The sequence below is a fragment of the Trachurus trachurus genome (assembly GCF_905171665.1).
Source record: "Trachurus trachurus genome assembly, chromosome: 13".
NCBI classification, from domain to species: Eukaryota; Metazoa; Chordata; class Actinopteri; order Carangiformes; family Carangidae; genus Trachurus; species Trachurus trachurus.
In genome coordinates, this window is record NC_139892.1 from 10251047 (window position 1) to 10276862 (window position 25816).

Consider the following 25816-nt stretch of genomic DNA (forward strand, 5'->3'; position numbering starts at 1 on the left):
ATGCACACACACTCTAATCAACTCCCCCTGGACAAGATTAACCAATCTAGCTTCATTACGCTTCATTAAAAAGATAACACGTGAGGCACACTCTCCATGTGCAGAAAGCTGTATTCTCCTGAGAGTGCAGACAGAGACGCATGAAATGTTGAATTGTGTTCAATTGTTTCTTGAGACAATGCATTACATCGCATTCATCCTTCTTGATTGAACAGCTTTTTGTACACACCAGACGAGGTAACTGACAGTTATTTGTTGTGTTTAAACAAGCTGATTGTGATATTTCTGAGCAGAACACACAGGCGGCTTTTTGTGCGATATTTTCCATCCTACACCTAAACTCTCCACACAGTTTTTCCACAGCAATCAAGACAATCAAAGGCCTTTTTAGACGTAGCAGAGATACAGAAAGACAGGTAAATGCAGCCCTGGGGAGCCGCAATAGAGATCTCAGAGACTCCACTAACAGCAGGGGGCTGCAAATCTGCTTCGACCATTTACATCTAAAACACCTACATGGAATTACATACAGAACAATATCAAGAAGGGATTAGAAAGGAAAGGAAATCCAACATCTCTTTTGGACTAACAGACTGAGGATACGCTCCTGCACTGAGATGTTAAACACATTAAACTTCTTCACAGCTGCACATCCCTCACAGTCAGACACTCTTCAGATATCTCCAAGCCTCTCCTCCCTCTGATTACCTCTTCTCTCCTCTGCAACAGAGGGGGAAAAAAAGTTTTATTCTTACTCGTATTAGTTTTGCTCTCACTTAACAGTTGAATTTTTCTTATATTGCTTGTCTGCTAAACTTTAAGATGAATATTTCTGATGTTTAATATTTCATATTTCTTGAGGGTCACATTGTAATCATCTGGGTATCAGAGTGACAGCTCTGTATTCTTTGTAATAACTTATTAATTCATCCTCTGCTGGACCACACGGCAAGAAAGGGGCTGCCCCAGTGTTGCACTGTACTGTATGCACCTGTGGAGTCACTGGGCGTGTTGTTGTGCTTCTCTTTGTTGCCTTTGTTTATTGCATATCTGATTTCTCCGTCGCTTGTTCTACCAAAGTTCAGGATCATTTCTTTTTCCTCTAAAGTTAATTTGTGCATTATATACTCTCTCGACTGATCGCCAAAAGAAACGGTTATTAGCTTTCGTGCGCTGACTCTAAAATTATATCGCTGGTCGAATAATTAAAATGGTTCCGCATGATAAATCTGATGAGCACCGTATTTCTTCAAATTGAGCTAATTTTTCCCCGCACGAGCCTTTTCCTCTCATGTGTCATTTAAAATTCTCCTCTCTCCTCTCCTCTCGTCTCTCGTCTTTGATCTTTGCAGTCACCTGGCTCTCTCTCCCTCTCTCTTCCCCTCCCTCCCTCCCTCTCTCTCTCTTTCTCTCTTCTCTCTCTCTCTCTCTCTCTCTCCCTCTCCTTCTCTTCTTGCTCTCTCTCTCTCTCTCTCTCTCTCTTCATCCAGCACCGAACCAAAGCGCTGAAGAAGAGATTGAGCTTCAATAGAATTTCCATGGCAACAGATTTTCAATCATACCTCTCCAATCACGTTACTCTGGCAGTTCATCCAGGGAGAGCTGAATATGATCTGGTTTAGACTTTGATCATGATCCCACTGATCTTTCAATCAGCATGAAATAATATTTTATCAGATGACCCCCCATCTCCATCATGCACTTCATTTTGAGGATTTAGACCATTTTTTCATTCAGGACCCAGTGTTGGATAGTATATTTAGACTCTGAGCTTCAATCTGCCGACTGTTGTTATTTGTGTCGTGTGTGTCGTATATTATGTGTGCGTTCACCAAAGCAGAACAGCTGTTTTTTTTTATTTTTTCAAGCTAACCCTCCCACCATCACAGTTCCCAAAAGCTGCAGGGTTATTTTTTTTTCCGAGGGTGTGGCGCGATAGTCTCGCACAACTTGCAGCCCCTCGCTCGGAACGTGAGTGTGAACTTACCCCACCGCTGAGACCACTGACATTTACTGCTGTTACAAACACTACATTTCCTAGTTCCCACCCCCCATCACACTCCACCCCAGAGAGCCCCATGCAATTTATTTCCACTCCCGAGATTCGATCACTCCTTATTTTCATAGATTAAGGGAAGTATCAGTCGGCGTTATTGTAGTTATTACATTTGCTGCGTCCGGGGAGACTTCCTCCCCTCACTAAGGATAATTGTATCATTCTGAGAAAAACCCAGAGAGCTGCACTGTTGCCGTATCGGCTACAACCAAACGATTCCTTATTGCGTTAGTGCAGTTTCCAATGGTTCTGTTTTCCATCAGGCCAAAATGGATGTCAAATAAAAGTTCAAGTCTCTAACAGAAAAGTTCTGCATCTTCGTAAACAACGTAAACTTGCCACATATAGCATTAATCATCACATCCCTGTGAGTGTCACATATACAGCAAATAATACATCACAACACAAATAAGTTAATTACCAAGTGTGATGTTACACAGTCAACGTGGCAGCATGTTAAAGAATTTGCCATTTCCTGTTCCTGACACACCCGTAGACCCATAATAAGATATACCAGATCTTTACTAACGAGACGTCGAGGAGCTGTGTTCTGTACACGGCTAATTAGGTGGATGCCTCATTGAACAATTAGTCAGATATCCGTCTGATAGTGTCTGTGTTTTTTTTTGTGTTTTTTTTTTTGCCCTCTCTTCAGATGTTTTGTGTGACATTTGCAGATACCATTCCTCAGTTAATTGACGCTTTCAGACAAACAGGAAAAAGCTTAAGTAGTTTCAGAATATTAAACGTGCTGTGAGTTAAAGAGTCAATCTGAAGTCATGCAGTCTGAGGTTGTTTCTTTCTTTCTTTCAGTGTGACCCGCCTGTGAATTTGAATTACCTCTGTTGCTGATTATGAGCGTGCAGGCATGCTGGAGTTCAAAATGATGCCTTGTTTATTTACCCCTTAATCAAGAAGCAAGGCTCAACCAAATTTAAGTGTCAGTATGCATCAGGCGAGCTGCTTGTCAGACGGTCATGCGGCATCTCAAACCCCCCCCCACCACCCCCACGTCACCTTTTCCCAACAGTGGAATCGGATCATTTCTCACACAATTACCTTAGTGGCTTTTTCGTGTTTACAGCTGAGTGCAACACCTTGAGTGCCTTCAAGGAGAGCCTGACAAAAAGTGTGCGTTGTTATCCCAATTGGAACAATGGACCTGTCTTCCCCAATTCTTTGAGATGACAAGTTTTTCACTCCATTGCCTCCGTGGTCAGACGATGTGTCGCTAGGGCTACTTTGTTTCAAGCATGTTGACACCTTTAGAGATCCACATTTGATGCTACTATGAACTGTGAAAACATAGCAATGCTCACATTCCTCTTTGTTGCCTGGTGCTCTGAGGAAAACCCGACTGGCCAATTCGTTTTCCTTTCTGTAATTGTATCTCAATGTCCTCCAGTTCATCCGCAGCCAAGCCAAACCAATGCGGGTAGCAGCGAAATAATAGCACATATCTCAAGAGGAGCCAGATTTACTCATGTGCTCATGACAAAGCTGAGATTTTCTGTTATGTTATTTAACACTTCAAAAAAGAAAAAACAGTCAAAATGAAATATCAGTTTCTATAGCACCCGAGTAGAAAACTGAGAAGATTGTCAAGGAAAACATTAAGGCATGGAGACAAAAAATATAAAAGATCCGAAAGTTTATGAGGCATTTGAGGCAGCTTGCACTAAAAGTCTGAGAGTGCTCGTAATAAAAAGAGCACACAACAGAGTGATACATGAAATGACAAAAATGTGACTACATGCTGATTTCTCTCGGTCCAAACTGTGACAAGGAAATGGTCCAACACATAACTCACCCAACCACATCACATCATTTTAAACTTCACTGTTATTGGGATCACACAGAGAAGATTTTGTTTGCAATGATACTGTAGGACAGAGACAGCTGTTACCTCCTATTTCCTTTAATTATGCCAATGTAAGTCACCTATGGCTACTAGCTACAGCTTCATGGACTAATGGAGAGCTCAATTTCGCCAAAATGTGCAACTACTCCTTCAAAAATGGTTGTCCAGCAGGATAATCTCTTACAAAACTCCATCTTCTAGTCATTTTCTCTTAGACTGGAAAGGAGATAACACCACTTAGACTCTCGGGAGGGACTGAAGGTTGAAATGTTTTTATTGCTCCAGCATGACGCTCAAACATTAACTTTGTCTTCTTCTCATTTCCTTTTCCTCTCTCTCTCTCTTCTGCCTGTACCTGTCTGCAGCGGAGCCGCTGGATGGAGAAGAGTACCTGGACATTATAGGCATCATGCGAAACCAAGCGGGTCGTTACGAGTGCAAGGCCAGCAACGACGTGGCCACGCCGGACGTCAAATACGTCAATGTGGTTGTCAACTGTAAGTAACGAGCCTGGCTGCTCCACTCCACAACCGGATCGATATTCTCACCACGTTCGTTGTTAGACGTTTCACAAGATGATGCACTCAACAGATAAAAGCACATAAAAGTCAAGGCTGGAGTTGAGGAGTAGAGAGACATGCAGAGTACGGAGGGACGGCTCTTTCTTGAAAGTTTTGGAGCACTCTTCAGACTTCTCGAGATGAGCCCAGGCAGAAAGAGAAAGATCTGTAACTTTGATTGCAGCCGCCATTTGGATGGTAATTCTTTCGCAGAGCATCATCATTTAAAGAGACACTCAGCATTTCAAAACAAGATCACCTAATTACATCTTGTCAGGGGTCCGCGCTCCGATCCGATGACTGCTGATGCATACGTTGGCTGTTGAGGATTGATGAGCAACACATGAGATATCACAACCCCTAGGAGGAGTTACACACACTTCTCTTTGATCTGAGTGAATCACCTATGGCTGTTTGCCTAAAGTCTGCTTCAGCCAAGTCTGAATGCCAAAATAAAAGGATAAACAATTCTATATTAAACCATCTCTTAGTGTTTGATGCTAAATGGAAATGAAGTATTAATCCATGGGACATATTCCTGGCCATTGTGGGGTTTGTTGGAATAATAATGTGTCTCTGATTTAAGCTATAAAGTATGAACTTGTAGCCCCAAATCTCTCCGACATGTTTTCATGGAGCTTAAGTGGCCTATAATTAAATGAACCTCTACAGAGAAGATATTTGCTGATGTATTTGTTTGCTGTTATCACTGAGATACGAGACAGATCGTTTGTCATTGTATGAAAGAGCTTTTCTTCTGGGCAAAGCTTGTGTCAATTATCCTTTTCAGTCCGACTGGATGTCATGACAGTAATTTTAGAAAAAGGAAACTGAAGATAAATAATTGCCAAATGAGATGAGAGTATAGCAGCATGTTGCCATGCTTTTTACAGGACATGGGAGCTGGGTTTCAACATCAGTTTCAGGATGTGACTCATCTCATCACTGTGTGTGACTCCGCAGATCCTCCGACAATAAAGAGAACCCAGAGCTCGGAGACTCAGGTGGGCCGCATGGGGACGCTGCAGTGTGACGCCACCGCTGTGCCCACGCCAGAGTTCGAATGGTACAGAGACGAAAAAAGGTAAAAAATAAAAACCTGACTCACATTTTCACATTTACATTACACACAGAGCTACACGCTGCATACATGAGGTTGCCTCAGAGCAATGGTCCATTATCCTACATCAACTGTGTACCTTTTTCCATTAGCTTTAGCACAGACACAAAGCCGTTGAGCTAAAACACCTGAGCTGTGCTGGATACAACCAGTAAAACAAGCTATTAAATAAAGCACAAGCCATTAGCCTCCTGTATCACAAACAACCATATCAACTGTAGGACTGATCCACCGTGGCTGGCAACCCACAGACACCTCTTCATTACCGTAATGCTTCCCTGCATAACGCTTCCAGGCTCGGGGAAAAAAAAAACCTTGTCTCCTTTATAGGCCTGTGTCGAATTACTGGAAACAACAACGGACTTTGACAAAAGCCTTCACAACACATTATAATGCTCTTTATACATTACAGCAACAGCAAATTTGGGGAAGTTTTCATTCCCTCGCAGATTAATGCGATGGGTTTCCTGAACTGAAACATGATTTGTGATGATTGATAATTAGTTACAGGTATAAAGCACTGGCGGTGATGTCGTGTGTGATGAAAGATTGCAGAAATAGCTTAAACTTGACCTGACCTGACTCAGCTAGAGGCAACGAGCGAACCTGATTTATGTTGCTGCCGTTGCAAATTAAATAATGGAGCAAAAATAATGAGATTTACATTGAACTTACTTGTGCAGGAGCATGACAGCTGTAAAGTGGCTTTTCAGCTCACAGTTATGAACAATATTAATTGATGAATGAATAGCATTGCTTTCTGAAGTGGAGAAAAAAAAGGCAGCATTGATCTCTTGTAAGTCGTCTCCATATAGCTACAGTACAGTACTGTAGTCGTGCATCGGCCACTCTGAGGTCCAGCCTGTTTTATTTCAGGGTCAGACACCTTCCACATGAGATGTCCCCCCCCCCCCCGTCATCTCCCAAATGTGGCGGCAGCTCCATCGTTTCATTTCACAGAGTGGTTATAAAGGATCTTTTTGAATCCCTTGTCAAATCTGCCCTCACAGTGCTCCCATTGTCCCAGCCCAGTGTTAATTTGATGACATCATCTGTGTAGTCTGATAATGACTAATCACCCACTTAATCACTCACCAGGCTGTTATTCTACGCTTAATTGAACATTACTGCGTTAGACGGCGGGGCATTGTGTGAAACTCCTTTTGAAAAGAGGAAAAGTCAAACAGAACGGACATTACTCCGCATGCAATTTTAGATACTGTAGTCACCGAAAATCTCTGTGATCCTTCTCCCCCGTACTGTAGCACAAGTAATTCTGCCGAAAATGAGAAACGGGCTTCTACGCAACTGTAGGCCCACTGTCTCCGGTGAAAATCGCAATTTGTCTGGTCAGACGCAGATGTTCATCGGAAAGCTATCAATTTAAGTGTCATGCATGTTTCTGGGAAAAACACTTTAAGAGGATCGAAGTGTAATGACATCCAAAGGCAGCCACGACCCAGCCGCTCCGTCTGCTGCACTTGTCATCTAATAATCACAGAGATTCCCTGCTCCGCGGCAAACTCACCACCTGAGTCACTCGGGGACTTGAAGGGCTTGAATCAGAAGCGGGGTGGTGGGGGGGTGAAAAAAAAAAAACACCTAATAATAGGAAAATTGCGCATGCATAGCAATGTGATCTGCAGTTTCACCGGCGACCAAGCGAGAGCAGTAAAAGTTCACCTGAAGATTGAGAGAAAAATATGGGAGGAGAGTCACAAGTGTTATCACAGATATGGTCTCTAAAGTAATAGGCCTATCACACCGGCGCTTAAAAAGAAAGATTTATGGTCGTTGAAATGTTTTTGCATTATCTGTTGTTTCCGACCTCCATCTATCTCGGTTGTTTTGTCCCCTGGAGGATTTTGGCAACGCGCCGGCCCACCATCCCCACCCTCATCACACCCCCAGCTTCCCCCTCCCCTCCCCTCCCCAACCCCTCGTCCCTCTGTGCCAGTGCACTTTCTCCTTGGATGATGATGTTAATGCACCATAATAATGTCATTTGTCTCTGCTTGGCCAGTTGATTTTATAGATTCCCCTCCCCGAGAACCTCTAGCCCGTTGTGTCTTATTTACCTGATTGTTAAGGTGGGGGTCCTGCTCTGCTCTGCTCCTGCGCTTTTCTTTCCCTCGAAAATTGATTCAGCCTCATCAGCTCACAGGTTGCCATATTCTTGGCCACCCCTGAAATCTACATTTAAATCACGATGACAACGCATTAGTTACAGCCTTTTTCGATTTATGTTGCTTGTGTGAGCTTTCGATTCTTGCACAACACAACACAACACAACACAACACCACACAACACAACACTGCACACACAGTTTATAGAGACAGTGTCAGATTAACTACTGGAAATTCCTGGTAATTTTTTGACATCATGGGCTCCTGTATTTTTAACAAAGGCAGATAGCGGCAGTTGTCTCATTTCTAGATGGCGACTATTTATTTTGCTGATATGACAACTTCTGCTGGCAGGTTTTATCAGCTCTAACTACTAAAGATAATACTTTGTTAACAGATGACAGGCCACGAGTTGTTTGAACACAAAGTTTCTGCTTCACTTTTTAAATGTTTCCTCCTGACACCTTTTAAGATAAGCACCCTACAAAGGGACTATTATATGCACTGATGGCTGCACACACTACTTAGTGATATTGGGTAAAGAGAAGACTAAAGCTGCATGCAGCATTATTTTCACCCTCATTGGCTGTGACAATACGACAGAATCAAAACTTCTGAACTTAAAGTCAGCTGCAGCTGTATTCAGGAGAAGCACGGTTGTGATTTTTTTTGCAGTAAATTAGTGCAAATGTTTTTCTTTTCCTCCCTTTGCTTTTTATCGCTGGAGACTAAGCAGAAATGCGATGGCACCGTTACAGCTTATACCTGCACTAACAAGGATTTATACACAGAGATAAGACAGGGAACTTACAATGGATGTATAGTTGTGTCAGCCCCGCACATAAACTTATAGTCTTTAATGGTTTTACTTTAAATTGATTCATGCATCTTTAGAAGAGCAGTTATGTTTTACTGTTTTCTGGCCCTTGTTGTATTAATCCCTACTCAACAAATATTTAATTATGGTACTTATGCTCCTCGCTTCTTATTTTGCTCTTACTGTATTCAACGCTGATTAATCATTTAATCTTCTTTTAATACTTTTAATATCTTTTGTTTCGCAGTTGTTGGAAACAGTCTTAATACTTTATGTGTTGCATTGATGAGAAAAGAGAAAGAGAGAACCTGCGAATGTGAATATGAATTAAAACTGTGAACAAATGATGTCAGAGATGAAATTTTGCAAAGATACTGTAAAAACGAAGTGCTTCTGTGAAAATGTGAGCACAGAAGACACCAACAGTGAGCTAACTCGGTGCTCAGAGGCTTTACAAGTATTTTTGACCCTGTTTTTAGACTTGAATCTGATTGAATAACAACAGCACAGTCACAAGGGCAAAGTCCAGGCAGAGGACAGATGGTTGCGCTGCCCTCGTCCCTGCTCCAGATCAGAGTAAATTCTCAACATGGATGATGGAGCGGGTCTCCTCAGATAGGATTGTCATTGTCCTGTCACATTCAAGTGTAAAAAAACAGGGTTGAAATTCACACTTGTAACTTCAGTGTCATACACACATACACACAATGTGGAAACTTTGAGCGCTGGGGCTTTACAGGGAACAAAAAGCACTCTCTCTTTCACAGTGTTTCTGTGTAAACACACCACTGATAGCGTTTGTTCACGGTTTTTATTCACAGTCTCACTTCTCTTTTCTTTTCTTTTCCACACATAGAAAAAACATTGAACCTCTGCTAAAGATTTATTTCACAAGTTTCTAAAGATTAATTCATGAACATAACTTTACAAGCACAGAGGTTTTTTCAACCCTCATTTTTACTCCAGTTATCTCCGTGCCAAGTTTAAAAAGTGTCGCTCCTACTCGCCCAAATAAACCAAACTGAATAAGCAAACACTCCAAGACTTCAAGCAAACGACAAATGACATGGCAGGAGCAGTTGAACACAAACTTGGCATCAGAGCTAGCTTCTTTTCTCCCCCTCCTCCTCTTTAATTCGCCTCACCTCACCTCACATCCATCTTCTGTCAGTCTTAATATCCACATGAAAACGTGCAGCTCCTCAGGTGATCAAACGCACCTCTGATGCTCTGAAACACAACTTCACAGCATCTCTGACTGCACCAGGATCTGAGACGCTGTGCAGCACTTAAGAGACCTAATTACCCTCAGTAGACTGATCCATCATTATCTTAAAGCAGCCGGCCAGTGGTTCGGTTCATAACAGATCGCTGTGACTGCCGTGCTGTCAGGACCCTCCATGCTCCTCTTCTCTCCTCCTTATTGGCAGCGTGAGGAGGAAATGGGATCAAACTGTAAATCAAATGATTCTTTGTATGTTAACCCTGACATTTGACTGCAATCAGCCGGCTGCTGCGCTCCATCTGCAAAAACGCGCCTTTAAAAGCAGGGCGTGTCTCCTGCCCTTTTTCCGCTGTAAATCACTCCATCCATGTTTATAACATGAGGAAATCCAAAATGAGCTGTCAGCCAACATGACAGACAAATATGTTTGTTGTTTTGTCAGCTGATGCATGGCTGTCACCGCTGCTGGACCGTTTTCAATCATCTCTGGGTTACAAGTCTCAGCAGGACTCTCGACTTGATTTCATTTATCATCCGTCTTGAATCATAACAGGCCTGTCACTATCCCTGGCAGTGATAACCTACTTTAGATGCTCCCACACGCTACAGAATCAAATCTGTCCATCTGATGATTTGCTCTGGTCTTTCATCTCTGCCGCCCGCCACCGCAGCCCTGCGCACACACTGCGTGCCCTCTGCCAAACAGAGGGGTCAAATCATTTCAATCTAGGGTTTAATGTGGCAGAGTGGCTCTGTGCTTCGAGAGATGATCGCTGCACTTAGCCGGTGGTGCACTGCTGCCCTCTGCCTGCAGGGGATGGATGTCAAGTGTGGCACACTCTCCTCCAAAAATAGGTAGAAATGCACATTTCTGCCAAATCTTCCCCGATAATGTATTCCAGTCTATTATGCCAGATGAAGAAGCTGGCACAGATGCAGGCATATTTGACGATGAACTTGAAATCAAAAGTGAGGGGAGTTGCAGGCTGCAGATCTGCGTGTGCCAACGCATTAAAAGTTAAAATGGGCAGCAGAAATGTTGAGCTCAATAAATGCTAATATAAGAAGGAGACGCACTTTGGGGGCCAGAGAGCCAGTTATCCAGTTTCCTGCTCTTTACTTTCCAGTTTTTTTTGTGCTGCAGGGCATCTGAACTCACAGCCAGTGTGCAAACAGAGCCAACCGCAAAACCTTTCGCAGTGAAAACAAAAGAGTTTTGTCTCTTTTGACCTTTCTAGGTCAGTATTTTTTCCCCCGCTGCTGTTTTACAATCATGCACCATAATCTATAGTAAAACTAGCTGTTTGCTTTCAGCTCCCCGTAGCGTTGTGTATTATCAGGGACTCTCAGCATGCTCTGTGGGCAGGCAGCCCTTTTTAATAGTGCAGTCACTTCTCATGAAGACACACTAGAGAGTATATCTGCTGCTGGCCTTATCGTTGGAGGGGTGGGGGTTTGCTTTTAGATGGAGTGGGGACACTGCTAGTACATACACACACACACACACACATTGCAACTGTTCCCAAGGTGTCCCTATGGGAAGGACCTCAGCACTTTATCAACTTCCCCACTCCCCACTGAGCCAAATTATGCTGTGCCATGATGTGCGTTTTCCTTTTTATGTTAATACTTTCTATCAGCTAAGTATGTGTCAGCATAAACTTCTCGCTCCCCTGCTCAAATTCCGATTACCACATTACCCAGACTTAAGCAGGATTAAGTTGAGGCGCCTTAAATGAACTTCACCTCATTCATGATACGAAAGGGCTCAATCAACCCAGAACAAACAGAATCCATTATGTGCACCGGGTTATTAAAAGAGTTTTATTTGGTTGCGATGATGTAAGGAGCACTTCATCAGCGAGGCATACAGTCTGAGTCAGCAAACTGTATTGATTAATTTGCTGTGAAAGAGGTTCAAGGTTGACATAATTGATTGTCAGAAGTTTGGTGGTCATTAAGGCACACAGAAGTGCAGAATAGGACTTTAGCAGCATGCTAATCTTTTATCCCCGAGACAGGATAACAACAATCCCATTTGTCTGACAGAAACAAACCAAAAATGACAAAGTAATTTGTCGAAACAAATTAGAACAATGACATTTTGAATTGTTGAACGAGAGCTTAAACTTTTACTTTTCTGCGTGCCGTAGAGTAAACGCCCACCCGGAAATATTTACTAAGTGATGTTTGTGTCATGTTTTGACATGTTTACAAGAGGTTACATTTCTGCAAGCCTGAAGGGAAAAAGAAATGTAATCCCTTTTTTTTTTTTTCTTATGGCTACATAATTCAAGAGTCAAGGATAGCTCTCTGGTAAATGCAGCATTGTATTGAAATAAAAGAATCAACAGTCACAATGTCCACACTCAAGAAAGTTCACTGTAACGACACTGACCCTGGCTATTGCAAAGACGATTGTCAGCACAAAAGAAACAACTCTTATATAAGTCAAACTAAATACAACTAATTTCTTTATCTGAATACCTCAATACAGTCAACACTGGCATTTCTGTTGACATAGTTGTGAACTGTTTGTTTAGACTGTGTGTTACCATATAGATCTGTGTGCCAAAAGCCCACTACATGGCCTTCAGTGTGTGCAGCAGCTGTGCAGAAATGGCCACATTATAACTAAATTGAATAAAATACAGTGTAGGGAGAATGTGACAAAAATAATGTGGCTTTTTTTTTTTTTTTTTTTTTTTTTGGAGCAGATTTTGCCTGTAGGACATAATACCACATTCAGAAGAACAGCTGAATCCTGCCAACCACATTGTGAAAGTGTCATGTCGCTGTAAAGCTGATTATCAAGTCTATTTTTAAGCCAGAAGTAGGTTATGAGTAATTTTTCAAAAAAAAAAAAGACTCAAAGTGTGTTTTCGCTTTTGGTTAAAACATTTTTTTTTTTTTTTTAAGTTGGCTAATTAAGCTCTGGTGAACTTTTCCTGCACACAATACTTAACTTTTTCGAAGATGTCACGAACACCACTCCGACTTCCTCGAAGTGTAATTTCCATGCATTTGACTTAAAAATGTGTCTCTCTCCTGTCCAGGCTGTCCAACACCCAGGGCATCAACATCCAAATTCTTGGCAGCACCACTATTCTCATGATTGCCAATGTCACTGAAGAGGATTATGGGAACTATACCTGTGTGGCCTCGAACCGACTTGGAGTCCAGAACGCCAGCCTTTTCCTCTATAGTGAGTGTAACCACTGCTATTTGCTTTACAGTCTGGGTCCATTATTATTTTCATATTTTTACTGTGACACCTCAGAGGAGCGTTTTATTCCACAGAGCCAGTTGAGCATGGTTTCTACTCCATTTCTATTTAGGACTATATTTTGCCTACCAGGTCTGACATGGTTAAATTCATGTGGAGAAGGTGTCATACTGTCTCTGCCAACACTTATACAATCTGCAGATTAAATTAAATTTAGATTTATCCTGCAATAACTTAAGCAGCAGAAACAAGTTGTGAACGCAGCACTGACACATCATCACCTTTTAAGTTGATAAGGCGAACGTGTTTGACGACAGTTGGTAATTTATACCCCCAGCAGTTACAGAACAACATTATATAATTAAGATATAATCATGTTTAATTTATTCAGTGATTTAAGAAACAGTCAGAAACACATTACTTAGATATACAGAGTTAAATATGTTCTAAGAGAAAATGATAAGATGTAATCTCACATAAAAGCACGAGTGGCAGAGCTTTAAAAGTTAAAAAGCAACTTCAAAAAGGTGAGTTTTGGATGCTTTTCAAAGCTGAGGTGGGTGGCTGAGTATTCATATCAGAGTCTACTTGTCGTATTGGGAAACATTAAGTCCAGCATTCACTCTGCTTTTCATTCTGGTTTGAGTCTCCACCAACTCCTGAGGGAATCAGGGACGTCAAGCAGCGTCATTGTTTGTGGATATCAAACATCAATGAGCAATATTTAACTCTAGATCTGCTTTACTTCTTCAGAAAAAGTAAAATGTCTCTCAAAATAGCAGAGAGAACTTCATTTTTCCTTTAAAGCACAATTTAATATCAGATGAGGAGTTTGTTGAAAGCCGTCTCTTACTTCAGCACCACGGACAGCGTCATGAGGCTGCAGGCAGTTTGTGTTGACGTGTCTATGAACCAACTGGATAAATCAGTCAAATTAGCTGCTGTGTTTAACAAATATGCTCATTATCCATAAACATACTAAAGGTACAATTGAATATTAATTAAACAATAGTGACAAATATGACAATGTACTCATTTGTGCACTAATTGGACTAATTCTATTAATTCTTTAAAGTGTAAGAAGCACTCAGATAAAGATTGCCACCTGTGTTTCATTAAGGCAGCTCACACACACACACACACACACACACACACAATCAACTATGAAGAGTACAAGGAGTAGCTGCAAACCACAGTTTTCCCTCCAGTGACGCCATGTAAAACTTGACAACTAGTTTTTTTTCCCCCCCGTGGCCCTGAGAGTTGATTGTACTGCAAATAAACAACAGCTGCAAAAAGCAAACTAAAGAAAGAAAATCAATAAAGCATCTTCATCAGTTTGTCACACACAACAGTTTGCCACTAATACAGAAAAACAGAACTGCTGCAGAACTGCTCTTGCTGTTTTGTGAAATGTTTTATTATGTTCATGCATTTTACATAGTAGGCTACTAGTAGTCTTCTATGATAAAGCCTCGAAATGTGAAAGAAGAAAACCCTGATGCGAGGTTAACAGCAAGAACACTGAAAGTAAATAAAACAACATACGGTACATGAGCCTCAAAGCAGGAAAGTGAACAGCAAGTCATAGTTACAGTCTGTCTGACTGTGTCCGTTGTGTTTTCTGAATGTGGTTGACTTTGGTTTTTGCAGCAGAGAAGGTGTTTTCCCCCATTTATTTAAAGGTGCTGTCTAAGTTGCCAAAAGGTCATGGCTACCTCCAAGTTGTACAGTATCCTCTCTGCTTTGGCGGTCGCAACAGAAAGAGAGTCAATAGCTCAACATGGCCACCAGATGTCGCCAAACAAAACCAGTAGACTGGAGTCACAGCCCCGTTTCCACACATCACTTTCAATTTGTTTTATGTTTTATACAGATTATAGTAAGATATAATAAGTCACTTTTTCTGTGTTATCAACAAAATTGGTTCTTGGCATTCTCCTTTAAGAAGAACATAATACGTAATACATAATATTAAGATATACACTGTTGCCCATTAAGTTGGAATGAAATATTTTTTCACTTTTCCCATAAAATGATTGTGACAATGTGATTTATTTGTATTAAAAAGTGTATTATTTAAGTGTATATTTTCTCAAAACTGGTAACTGGGACTCAGTATGTAATAATTGCACTTGGTCAAAGGTGATTGTGATATGAATAGGAATAAAAAAGAGGAATGTGTCAGAAAATGAAATTCTTCCAACAGTTTATCAGTCATCCTTTATTCTTATGTAAATAAAATAAAATCACTCTGGGTTCAACATTAACATTCCTTTCTCTCTCTCTCTCTCTGTAGGACCCGGGACAGGCCGAGACATCAACGGCGCTGCCTGTGTATCTCAATCACTGTGGCTCCTGCTGACCTCCTTCGCCTGCCTTCTCCTCAAGTGTTAATACCACTCCGCCCTCCTCCTCTTCCTCTACCCACACCCTGCTCCCTTCCTTCCTCCGTCCATCCCTCCCTATACCTCCTCTTCCTCTTCCTCCTCCTCCTCCTCCTCCTCCTCTTCTCCCTCCTCCTCCTCCTCCTCTCCGGCTCACCGACATCCTTATTGCTACCTTATTACCACCTTTACCGCCCTTTCAGACTGTTTGCATCATGATACGAAAAACCTTACGTGCTCTCGGGCGCTGCTTACAGATATTACAAAATGTGATGGGTAAAAGATGTTAGATGAACAACAAGAGAAAAAAAAAAGCAGTGAAATGAAGGACAGAACAAGCAAACAGTTCTCTTTTAAAGAAATGCATTGCTCTTTTTAATTCGTATGCACTTCTCTTTTTTGTTTTGCTATATCTTGTCTTTTTGGGGGTGTGGGGTCGGGCTGGGGGTTCGTTGTGTTTTTGTCCCGAGGCGCCCTGCTCGCAGGGAGGCCAACAATCATTTGTCTCTAGACGTACTGAAGACATGAGATATATTTCTTCTTACTCCCATTATGTTAACTTAAATTGTAGTTTTAATCAGTGAGTGTTTAACCAGTGCATTAATGAGCAACATACAAAGTATCTGCCAAATATACATACGATATACTGTAGATTTGAAACTAACACATACAGAAATCAAAGGGAGAACACACAGCAGCTGATTGTGAAAAGAGATGAAAGCTTGATATTAAAAGTCTGTACAACCATAACCTGAGGCTACTGCATTGAACTCATAGTATGTAAAGCATTAGCGGGGTGTCTCTCCAATCAGTGACAGTGTTTTCTAGATGCAGCAAGTCACTCGGTTCGTTGCCGTCCAGCCCAAAAAACCTGTGGATGCAGTGAGTAGAATTGACTTGATCCTAACTGAGCTAAACCATGCAGAGAACAACACAACCTGAGGAAACGAGTTTATCTGATGATGGATGTCTACATCCTCATTCAGTGGCTTTTGCAACCACTCGCCTTTATTCCAAAACAATCCCTCTTTTCCTTTTTCTTTTTTTTGTTTCTTGTCTTTTTCGCAGCAGGACTCTCTCTTAAAATACAAAGAAACAGTAGGTTATAAACGACTCGTACTGTACAGAGTAAAAAAAAAGAAAAGAAAAAAAAAACATTTTGTATTTCTCTTATGATAAGACGAACCTGTTCTGCCGCTGTAACAACAGGAAACAGAGGAGATTTTCGCAGTGTTATGTTGCTTGTCCGATGACCAGCCAACCGTCCTGCGTTAGTGTGGCGAGCTGCACAGCGTTTAGCTACGTATACTGTACCACAAAACTGAGTGTTTGCTTTTAGTTTATACGTTTTAGGATCATTCTTCTATACTGCTGGAATTTGGATTAAAAAAAAAAAAGTATGACACCAATGAATGACTCACTTTTTAGTTTTTCTCTTTCAAAGAAGTATGTGTGTTTTAATATGAAATGATAAAGAAAAATTCATAATATATTGATATTGAGGTTATTTTTTTCTGTCGTTACCTCATTCATTTTAGTTGTGTATATATATATGTATATATATATACTTGAATCCAATGTCCTTAGACTATATGAAAAGCAAATTTTATGTCTCCATGTTTCCGAATAGGATTGCATCTTCTTCTTTCTTTTTTTTTGAAGGGGATGAACAACTTGCAGATCTGGCAACCCTGTTCTTTCATGTGAACTGAAGCCCATGACACAATGATGTTTAAAAAAAAATAATAATAAAGGTCTAGCGTTTAAAAAAAAAAAAAAGAAAAGAGAAAAAAAATAGTTTTGTGCAGTAATTATTGTACCTATCCTTGAGATAACACAAGTGCTGGCTTACACGATGTAATAGGGAAGGGAATATTATGTGTAGCTTGTAACGCTTCTCCATGTACCAGGAATTTAATACGAGAGCTGCAAAGAAAGCAAAACAATGCTTGTTCTCCTCAACGGCCGCCAAGGCCACAGTACTGATGCCTCTTTAACAAAATAATACCATTATATTACATGTCCTATATGGCTTATTTTCTATCCACACCTTCGCCACTTCTTAGGCTAATCACTCTTTATTTTCTCCACAGACAAAACAATCACATGAGTTAATATTTTATAAAAACTCACAGGAAGACGACCTTTCAGATGGTGCAGTTCTTTCAGGAAACAGCTTCTGAAAGGACATTTGCTGAAACTGTGCACTATTAGCTGCTTTTTTTTTACATTTATTTTGACCTACTTCAAGGTGACTAATAGCATATGGACTCCGGCGCCCAGTTCGGATGTGTGTTCACGTCTCTGCTCCTCTATAAAAGCCAAGCCGAGATAATTCTAGTACTGTAAAACACACATGTAATTTATGTCATCGCACAGTGAAAGATGTGTTTTCATTGATGTGACATTGTAGTGTTGGCAGTACCATCCGATCCAGTCTAATTTGCCTATACAGGAGAGTACAGACACAGTTTCAATCAAAAATTTTAAGCATTTAAACGATTAAAACCAGATTTTTGTCCTCTCTACCAGTCACTACAAAAACAATATCTCACAATCAGATATTTCTGTCGAGAAAGTAAAAAACAGCTTCTTTCTTTTTATGCTTTCACCACCTTACATACGCTTTTTTTTCTTTCTTTCTTTCTTTCTTTCTTTTTTTTTTACAACTGAACAAATAACTCTGGCATAGCAACTTTAACATGGATTAACTTGACTCCTGATGTTTTTGTACTGTATTGGTATTTCTGCTTTTTAGCCACTGACTGACCCATACTTGACGATGCTAGTTTATCAGCAGCAGCAGCAGCCATTTTACTGTAGTGACATGAGAATGATGTGGAAGTCGTGGTGAAACTCTTCATGATCTGTTTGCATGAGAGCAGTCTGTGCTACACGTCTAATTCAGTAAGTCTGTCTGTCTGTCTTGGTGTGTCGCATTTTAAATAAGAAAATACAAAATAAATAAAAAAATAACTCAGGGCAGAGCAAGGCTGTGGTCGCGGGCAGATTCTTTAGACAAAATCAGACTGTCCTCAGTGTTTATTTTAACCTGTTTGAGATGCATGATGGGTAGACATTGGGGAATTTTTTTAAAGGAAAAGTAACTTGTCGTTCATTGTCATTCAGAAGATTCTCGTGCGAGGCAAACGTCACCAGTGTGGATGTCCACGTGTGTCCACGCAGGTTAAAACCAGCCAATAAGCACTTACTAATGAACAGAGACCACTTAATGCAAAAAGCCATGGAGCTCTGACTTATCCTTAAAGCAGAAAATGAATAAGAAATAGTGTTATTTCCATTGCGGATAGAGACCAACCAGCCGAGCCTAATACTGTACGGACACAGCACCAACCCCTCTGTAGACAGACCTGGATATCTACTGAAGACTGTAGATACAGCTTTCTAGTTTACTATTGATCATTGCCTCAAAACATCATTGTCGCTTCACTGTACAAAATCTGGCTTATGTGTGTGGGCGTGTGTGCTCATTAGATTCACTACATCCTTATTAACCAACCTGAGCAGTTACATTGATACATACATGAATACATACATACATGAGGCATGAGATACGTGACGAGTTGGCCCAACAGCTAACTTACAACTTTCCACCGAGCTATATGGTTACAGTGGTAACCCCCTCTATTTCAAGTTTAGACTCTTTTTTTTTTGTTTCTCCTTTTCCTCCTTACTTGTGTGTATATACAGTATGATGTTTCTACAATAGAATGTTGTAAAGTCAGCAGATCCATAAGATCATGTTTATACAGCTCAACATTTAAAAATTTAAACAGCAAATGTAACTATCATGTTTGTACTTCCCTTCCCTTTGTCACGGGAAAAATTAAGACTCAATCATAGATTATGACACAGCAATGTCCTGGACATTTTTTTTTTCTATTTTACTTTATTATGGCATAAGGTAATTGCAGTCAGTTTCTAAAAAAAAAAAAGAAAAAAAGAAATGTAATAAAAGGTATATGAGAAAATGTTCATAACACAAAATAAAGTTGTTTGAATTCAGTGTTCTGTATTTGAATGTGACTTGAGATGTTGGGGCAAGTAAGCTGTTTATTTTTGTTTCTTTATTTTTTGTTTTGTTTTGTTTTTTTTCTTTTGGAGATAGCTTGGAACACACAGAAACTTAATGGCACTGTTGTGTTTATCACCATGTAACATGCAAATAAAATATGTATTGTTATAAATGTCTCTGGAAGACATTATTGTCCTCAGAAAAAAGTGTGAGACTGTGCCCCAAAGACAAAAAGATAAGCGTTGTTACCACCACCACAGATGGATGCGTCGCCCGTTCGCAACAATAAATCCCAAGCAGCTGCAGTTAAAGGTTTGTCCACTAGGTGTCACCACAAACCAGGTTATGTCACTGTGTGTGTTGTGGCACAAACACATTACTCTGCATCATTGTTAACCTTTGACTTTGAAGGTGAACAGGGGATTGTAACAGTGTTAAAGGTTAGAAAATGAAAAACTGTTGCCAAACAGATTCTGGCTCCAACCCCAGATGCATGCTGGGAAAATGTAGGCGAGGAAAGTAAACGAGGGACATTGACAGTGTCCTGGAGCAGCTGTTGAGAAAGTCGCTGATTGAAATGTCTAATCTGCAACTGTTGAAAAGTGGCTCAAAGTAGATGTTATATTGTGTTGTAGCCTATATTTTATATTGTATATGTTGACTATGATGGAAGTTATTAACAGTGAGTTGTTTTTTTTCACTTGTGTTGCACATAAAGGTGAAAAAAAAACCCTCATAAGAAAAATTGAGAGTTGATGACTATATTTTCTTCTTCCACCTTGGAGATAAGAGTTTATCGGGGGCAAGGAGGAGGAATGAGGGAGTGTGCAACTCAGAGGGAAGAAGGTGATGAAGGAAACTTTCCAGAAACATTATCCTCATTCCCAGACTTGCTTGTTCGGCAAACAAGCTTCATTAGTGTAAAGGTCACACAACTTTTGTGAGACTGGAGTTGGTATTTACGTTAACCTTGGGGTTATTATTATTTATTTCTTTTTCTAGTGAACCATGCTACAGCATCGTGACAGGAGGCAATTTACCTTCATTTGCACATTTTCGCATAATGTTAATGTTTCGCTCTGTCTCAGCTTCCAATAACTATCTAATTCTAATATCTGAGACATACAAGATTAACAATTTCTTACTCACATCCGGTAAATATGCTATTCCAGTAGATAGATAATGAATTTCTTATGTAAATATGTCATTAAATCAATTTTGTGTGTGCAGGATCACCACTGTTGTATGGTCCCAATACAATTAAAAATGAGAGAGAATAAATGGGTAAAAACCCAAAAATAAACTAATGGAATAATAACAAAATCAAATGATGGTGAGGGACCTGACCAAGTTCTTAAGGCTTTAATCAACTGAATGAGTTTCCTTAGTTTTAAAGCATAATTTCCAGAGATCAGGGGGAAGAAGATGCGCTGCTGAAGATTTTTTTTGTTGGTGAAATGAAGGAATGACCAGGAGATCAGCGTCAAGAGAGCAAAGGGGACATGTATAAATATGTTAGATGGTGCAAGTCGATGCAAGGTCTGGTAAGTTAAAAGAAAAGCCTTACAATCAGCTTTGGGCTGTACTGGGAACCAGTGAAGAGAGACCAGGATCTGTGTTATTTAATCCTGTTTCTTTTAGTCTTTTTAAAGATTCTGCAGCAAAAGCTGAAGACCTCAAGCACAACTAGGAAGATCAGGGGGAAAGACATTGCAGTAATCATGTGGGGAATAAAACATCACACCATGATGAAGAATTGTTGAACTTCAGCAATTAGATTTTTTTTTCTTTATTATTATTTATTTTCTCTTTTTTTAACTCTCCCTGATAAGAGACTGATGAAATGTCAGACAAGATTGAAAAATGGCTCCCAAGGTTTTTGATGGTCCAGCTCACAGTTAATATTTATTCTCATACTAACTGCTAATCACTAGATAACTGGTCACACTGGAACACTAAAATCACTCAGACTGCAATTTATTTGACAAACAATTATAAGTAAAGATTAATATTTATTAAATAGGGTTAAAATAGGGGTTGTTGTTGATTAACTTACCCAGTTCAGAGACAGAGAAACAGTTGGCCCTGCTCTGTCCCATAAAGAAATCTAGAGTTCAGTAACACAATATTTCTCAAAAAGTGAAACCAACCTGCAAAACATCTGTGAAATGAACAGCACAGTCTTTGCTCTGCTTTAGAAATGTTTCTCTCACCTGGACCGTGGTATCTGGCCTCCCAAGCCCAAGTTTGTGCTTTTTTTTTCATCTTGAGATTCAGTCAACGCTTACTTTATCACTCTACCTCCACCACAGCACACAGATACCCCCAGACTACCTTCTCACAGATAGCAGAGTTGTTGGACCTCTGTATGTTAGATGTACGTTGCCTTGGGTACCCCTCTCCCTGCAAAACTACACATTTGTGCAATTATTCATACAAATCAAGCAAATGAAATCTCATGTGTTAAGTTTATACTCATGTGTTAAGTATATACTCCCTCCCCTCACTTCAACTGCACAGAGATGTGAGGTGGAGGGCACAAACTGAGCTTCTTTTTCATTTGTTGCACAACTATTTGTGGTATTTTCCACACCCGAGTGCAACATTATGATTGTCTTCTGGGAGAGACTGTGTGAAAATGTGATTGTAAACCCCATTTTAGACAATAATGTTACCCCCTCTCTGTCATTTTTATGTTTCAATACTTTAGACAGAACTACTAGACAAGCAGTTTGTCTTTTTTATGCTAAGCTAAGCATCTTCTTGCAACAACTTAATGTTGAACAGACAGAAATGAGAGAAGAAAAATATTCTGACTTATTCCTTTAAAGAACCTTTGGTAACACTTTGGTAACACACAAAATTAGAGTAGTTAATGAGGAACTAATGAGGAACTAATGAGTAGTTAGTGAGGAATTGAGGTACACAAAATTACAGTAGTTACTGAGGAACTACTGATTAATTAAAGCAGATATCAGCTTCACGGCCGTTTCGGCTAATGCTGCGTTCAAGGCAGGCTTTTGAAACCGTAAGTTACAGCTTCAAGTCACAACTACGACTTGGTAGCGTTCCAGGTAACCCGTAGCTCGTGTTTTTACCATCCTGTTGTCTGTGAAAGTTCCCTATAACGGCCACTCGTAACTTCCGACCCGTGAACTCGTACCAGATCGAACTGGTATGACTTCACAGGAAGGAAAAACACAAAGTACGAGTTTCTTTGAACGCACCATGAGTTAGCAGCCCCCGCCCTTGTCAGGCATCAATTGGTCCTCGTGCTACGTCACCACATTCACGCGCATCCCTTGGCTGCACACACAGCCCTTCATGCCGTTCTCTCTCCTCATTGGATAACACTTGTATCCCACAAGGAAAATTTTCTCCTCGGGTTACAGCAGAGCAGAGTGCCGGAGAGACTCGTGTTTAGGCTGAAATACTTCATGTAAGTGATTGCTGACGGAAAATAGGACTATTTAGGACTTATATTAACAAAAACATTCCACTGATATCTGCTTTAACTATTAGTTAATGGTCAGTTCTTCAGGAACCCCTGATCAAATTTCAGAGGAGTAGTTACTGAGGAACTAATGAGTAATTAGTTAGGGAACTGAGGTACACAAAATTAGAGTAGTTACTGAGGAACTAATGATTAACTAACTATTAGTTAATGGTCAGTTCTTCAGGAACCCCTGATCAAATTTCAGACGAGTAGTTACTGAGGAACTAATGAGGAACTATTAATGATCAGTTCTTCATTAACTCGTGATCAAATTTCATAGTTAATCACAACTTGATGATTAGTGAACTATAGTTACTTCATCAGTACAGAATCATTACTCAATAACATGTCCAGTAGTTAACCTTTATGACCTAAAGTGACACATAATGAGTGGTTTTTCATTTCTTCATCTTCATCTTTACATTAGTAGTTCCTTAAAAAAAATCACAGACAGCAGGATTCTTGAGAAGATTTTATTCATTAATTTCAGACCACATACACATCAATATGACCATCCATGTTGCCTTCGAAATAAATATGATGTTTGTCACATGTTTGGTAGGCTAAATGAATGTATCATGGGGCTGTGTGTAAAGTACTGTATACTGATCACATCGTGGTTCACAGTAAAGTTGTTTGAGGTGCACAAAATTTAGAGTAGTTATTTACTATGAAACAAATTTGGAATGAATGAGGAACTCAATATTAGTTAATGGCGAGTTCTTCAGTAACTCCTAATCAAATTACTGAGGAACTAACTATTACTTAATCATTAGTTACCCTTTTTGTGTACCTTAAGGTAAAGTGAGACATCAAAATGAGTAGGTAATGAATACTGAATCATTACTTAATCATTAGTTACCCTTAGTTATATTTTTCTTGTGTTCAGACAATGAAATCAAGGGTGATGTTACCTGCTTGACACTTCGACTGTGACTCCAGTCTTCCTCAGAAGCGTATCAGCTGGCCGATAAATAGCTGATAAATGACACGTCAGCAGCACGTCGGATGACGCTTCTGAGGAAGACTGGAGTCACAGTCGAAACTGTCAAGCAGGTAACATCACCCTTGATTTCATTGTCTGAACACAAGAAAAATATAACTAAGGGTAACTAATGATTAAGTAATGATTCAGTATTCATTACCTACTCATTTTGATGTCTCACTTTACCTTAAGGTACACAAAAAGGGTAACTAATGATTAAGTAATAGTTAGTTCCTCAGTAATTTGATTAGGAGTTACTGAAGAACTCGCCATTAACTAATATTGAGTTCCTCATTCATTCCAAATTTGTTTCATAGTAAATAACTACTCTAAATTTTGTGCACCTCAAACAACTTTACTGTGAACCACGATGTGATCAGTATACAGTACTTTACACACAGCCCCATGATACATTCATTTAGCCTACCAAACATGTGACAAACTATCATATTTATTTCGAAGGCAACATGGATGGTCATATTGATGTGTATGTGGTCTGAAATTAATGAATAAAATCTTCTCAAGAATCCTGCTGTCTGTGATTTTTTTAAGGAACTACTAATGTAAAGATGAAGATGAAGAAATGAAAAACCACTCATTATGTGTCACTTTAGGTCATAAAGGTTAACTACTGGACATGTTATTGAGTAATGATTCTGTACTGATGAAGTAACTAGTTCACTAATCATCAAGTTGTGATTAACTATCTATGAAATTTGATCACGAGTTAATGAAGAACTGATCATTAATAGTTCCTCATTAGTTCCTCAGTAATTACTCCTCTGAAATTTGATCAGGGGTTCCTGAAGAACTGACCATTAACTAATAGTTAATTAATCAGTAGTTCCTCAGTAACTACTCTACTTTTGTGTACCTTAGTTCCTCAGTAACTACTGTAATTTTGTGTACCTCAATTCCTCACTAACTACTCATTAGTTCCTCATTAACTACTCTAATTTTGTGTACCTTATTGTAAAGTGTTACCGAACCTTTCAAGAATTTTAACACTTTGATACTTCATGTAAACCCTGAAATGTTAAGTCTTGTGCTCTTGGTCTGAAAAAATGTTGGTTTTATCTATTTTTTTGTAATTTAATTCCAAAGTTGACAGACAGAATGAGGAAACAGGGATAGAGGAAGAGAAAAATAGAGAGTTGTTGGGTCTATTATGTGCCCACATCCCAGAAATGAACTGTGGATGTTGCAGTATAATGTGATACTATGTGATCTGCACCTTAACAACACAGTTTTAAACAAACTCCACAGTTTATGATGGTAATTGGCACATTTGCTTTATTTTGAAAACAGACATTGAAACCATTTTTATTTTTTCATATTTTTTTCTCACAAGTTTTGAACTCCTTTGATAAGGTTGAAACTGGACATTGCACTCACTGGAACATAGGAAAAGTATTTTTTGTTTGCTCGTTTGTTAGATTTTTCTTTTTTTCCTTTTTTTTTGTAACATCAGTGCAAGAGTAATTTTTCCAATTCATATAAACTGTCATAACAACACCAAAGACATCAAAAAGAAGCCGCCACACCTCTTAAGTTTTTGTGACTGCGAAAAAGTTCCTCTCAGAGGGAGAGTTCCCATCATGCATCTGGTTCGCTGGTTCATGCTACTGTTCTCACGTTTGGTTTGGCAGAACACAAATCGTCTTATTAGAGCCAGTTACATCAATACTATAGCTGATTTCTATAGTTTTATTATATGATCATGTCATTCAAATGGCAACAGGTCCTTTACTGTAAATGTGAGTAAACAGAGAGTTTGTAAAAGGGGTGTAAACCAAGCTTGAATGACTCAAGCAGAATAGAGAGAGAGAGTGATAGTCTTGTCCTATATGTGGTTTTTGGATTGAGGATAGAGCTGCCCAACTGGAAGCGTCACACATTTAATTATACATTCTATTTTCCA

General features: G+C 39.8%; 1 protein-coding gene across 1 annotated transcript in view; it reads left to right on the top strand.

The window, feature by feature from the left end:
- The window catches only part of lsamp (limbic system associated membrane protein), a gene marked incomplete at its 5' end in the record, with an annotated part of 196830 nt that extends 181292 nt beyond the window's left edge, over window positions 1-15538 (top strand). Inside the window, 4 exons of the mRNA XM_083985510.1 lie at window positions 4283-4414; window positions 5441-5561; window positions 12822-12970; window positions 15291-15538. Coding sequence (XP_083841636.1) covers window positions 4283-4414; window positions 5441-5561; window positions 12822-12970; window positions 15291-15388 — 500 coding nt within the window. The 3' untranslated portion in view covers window positions 15389-15538. The remainder of the gene's footprint in view (window positions 1-4282; window positions 4415-5440; window positions 5562-12821; window positions 12971-15290) is intronic.
- Window positions 15539-25816: the final 10278 nt, after the last annotated feature.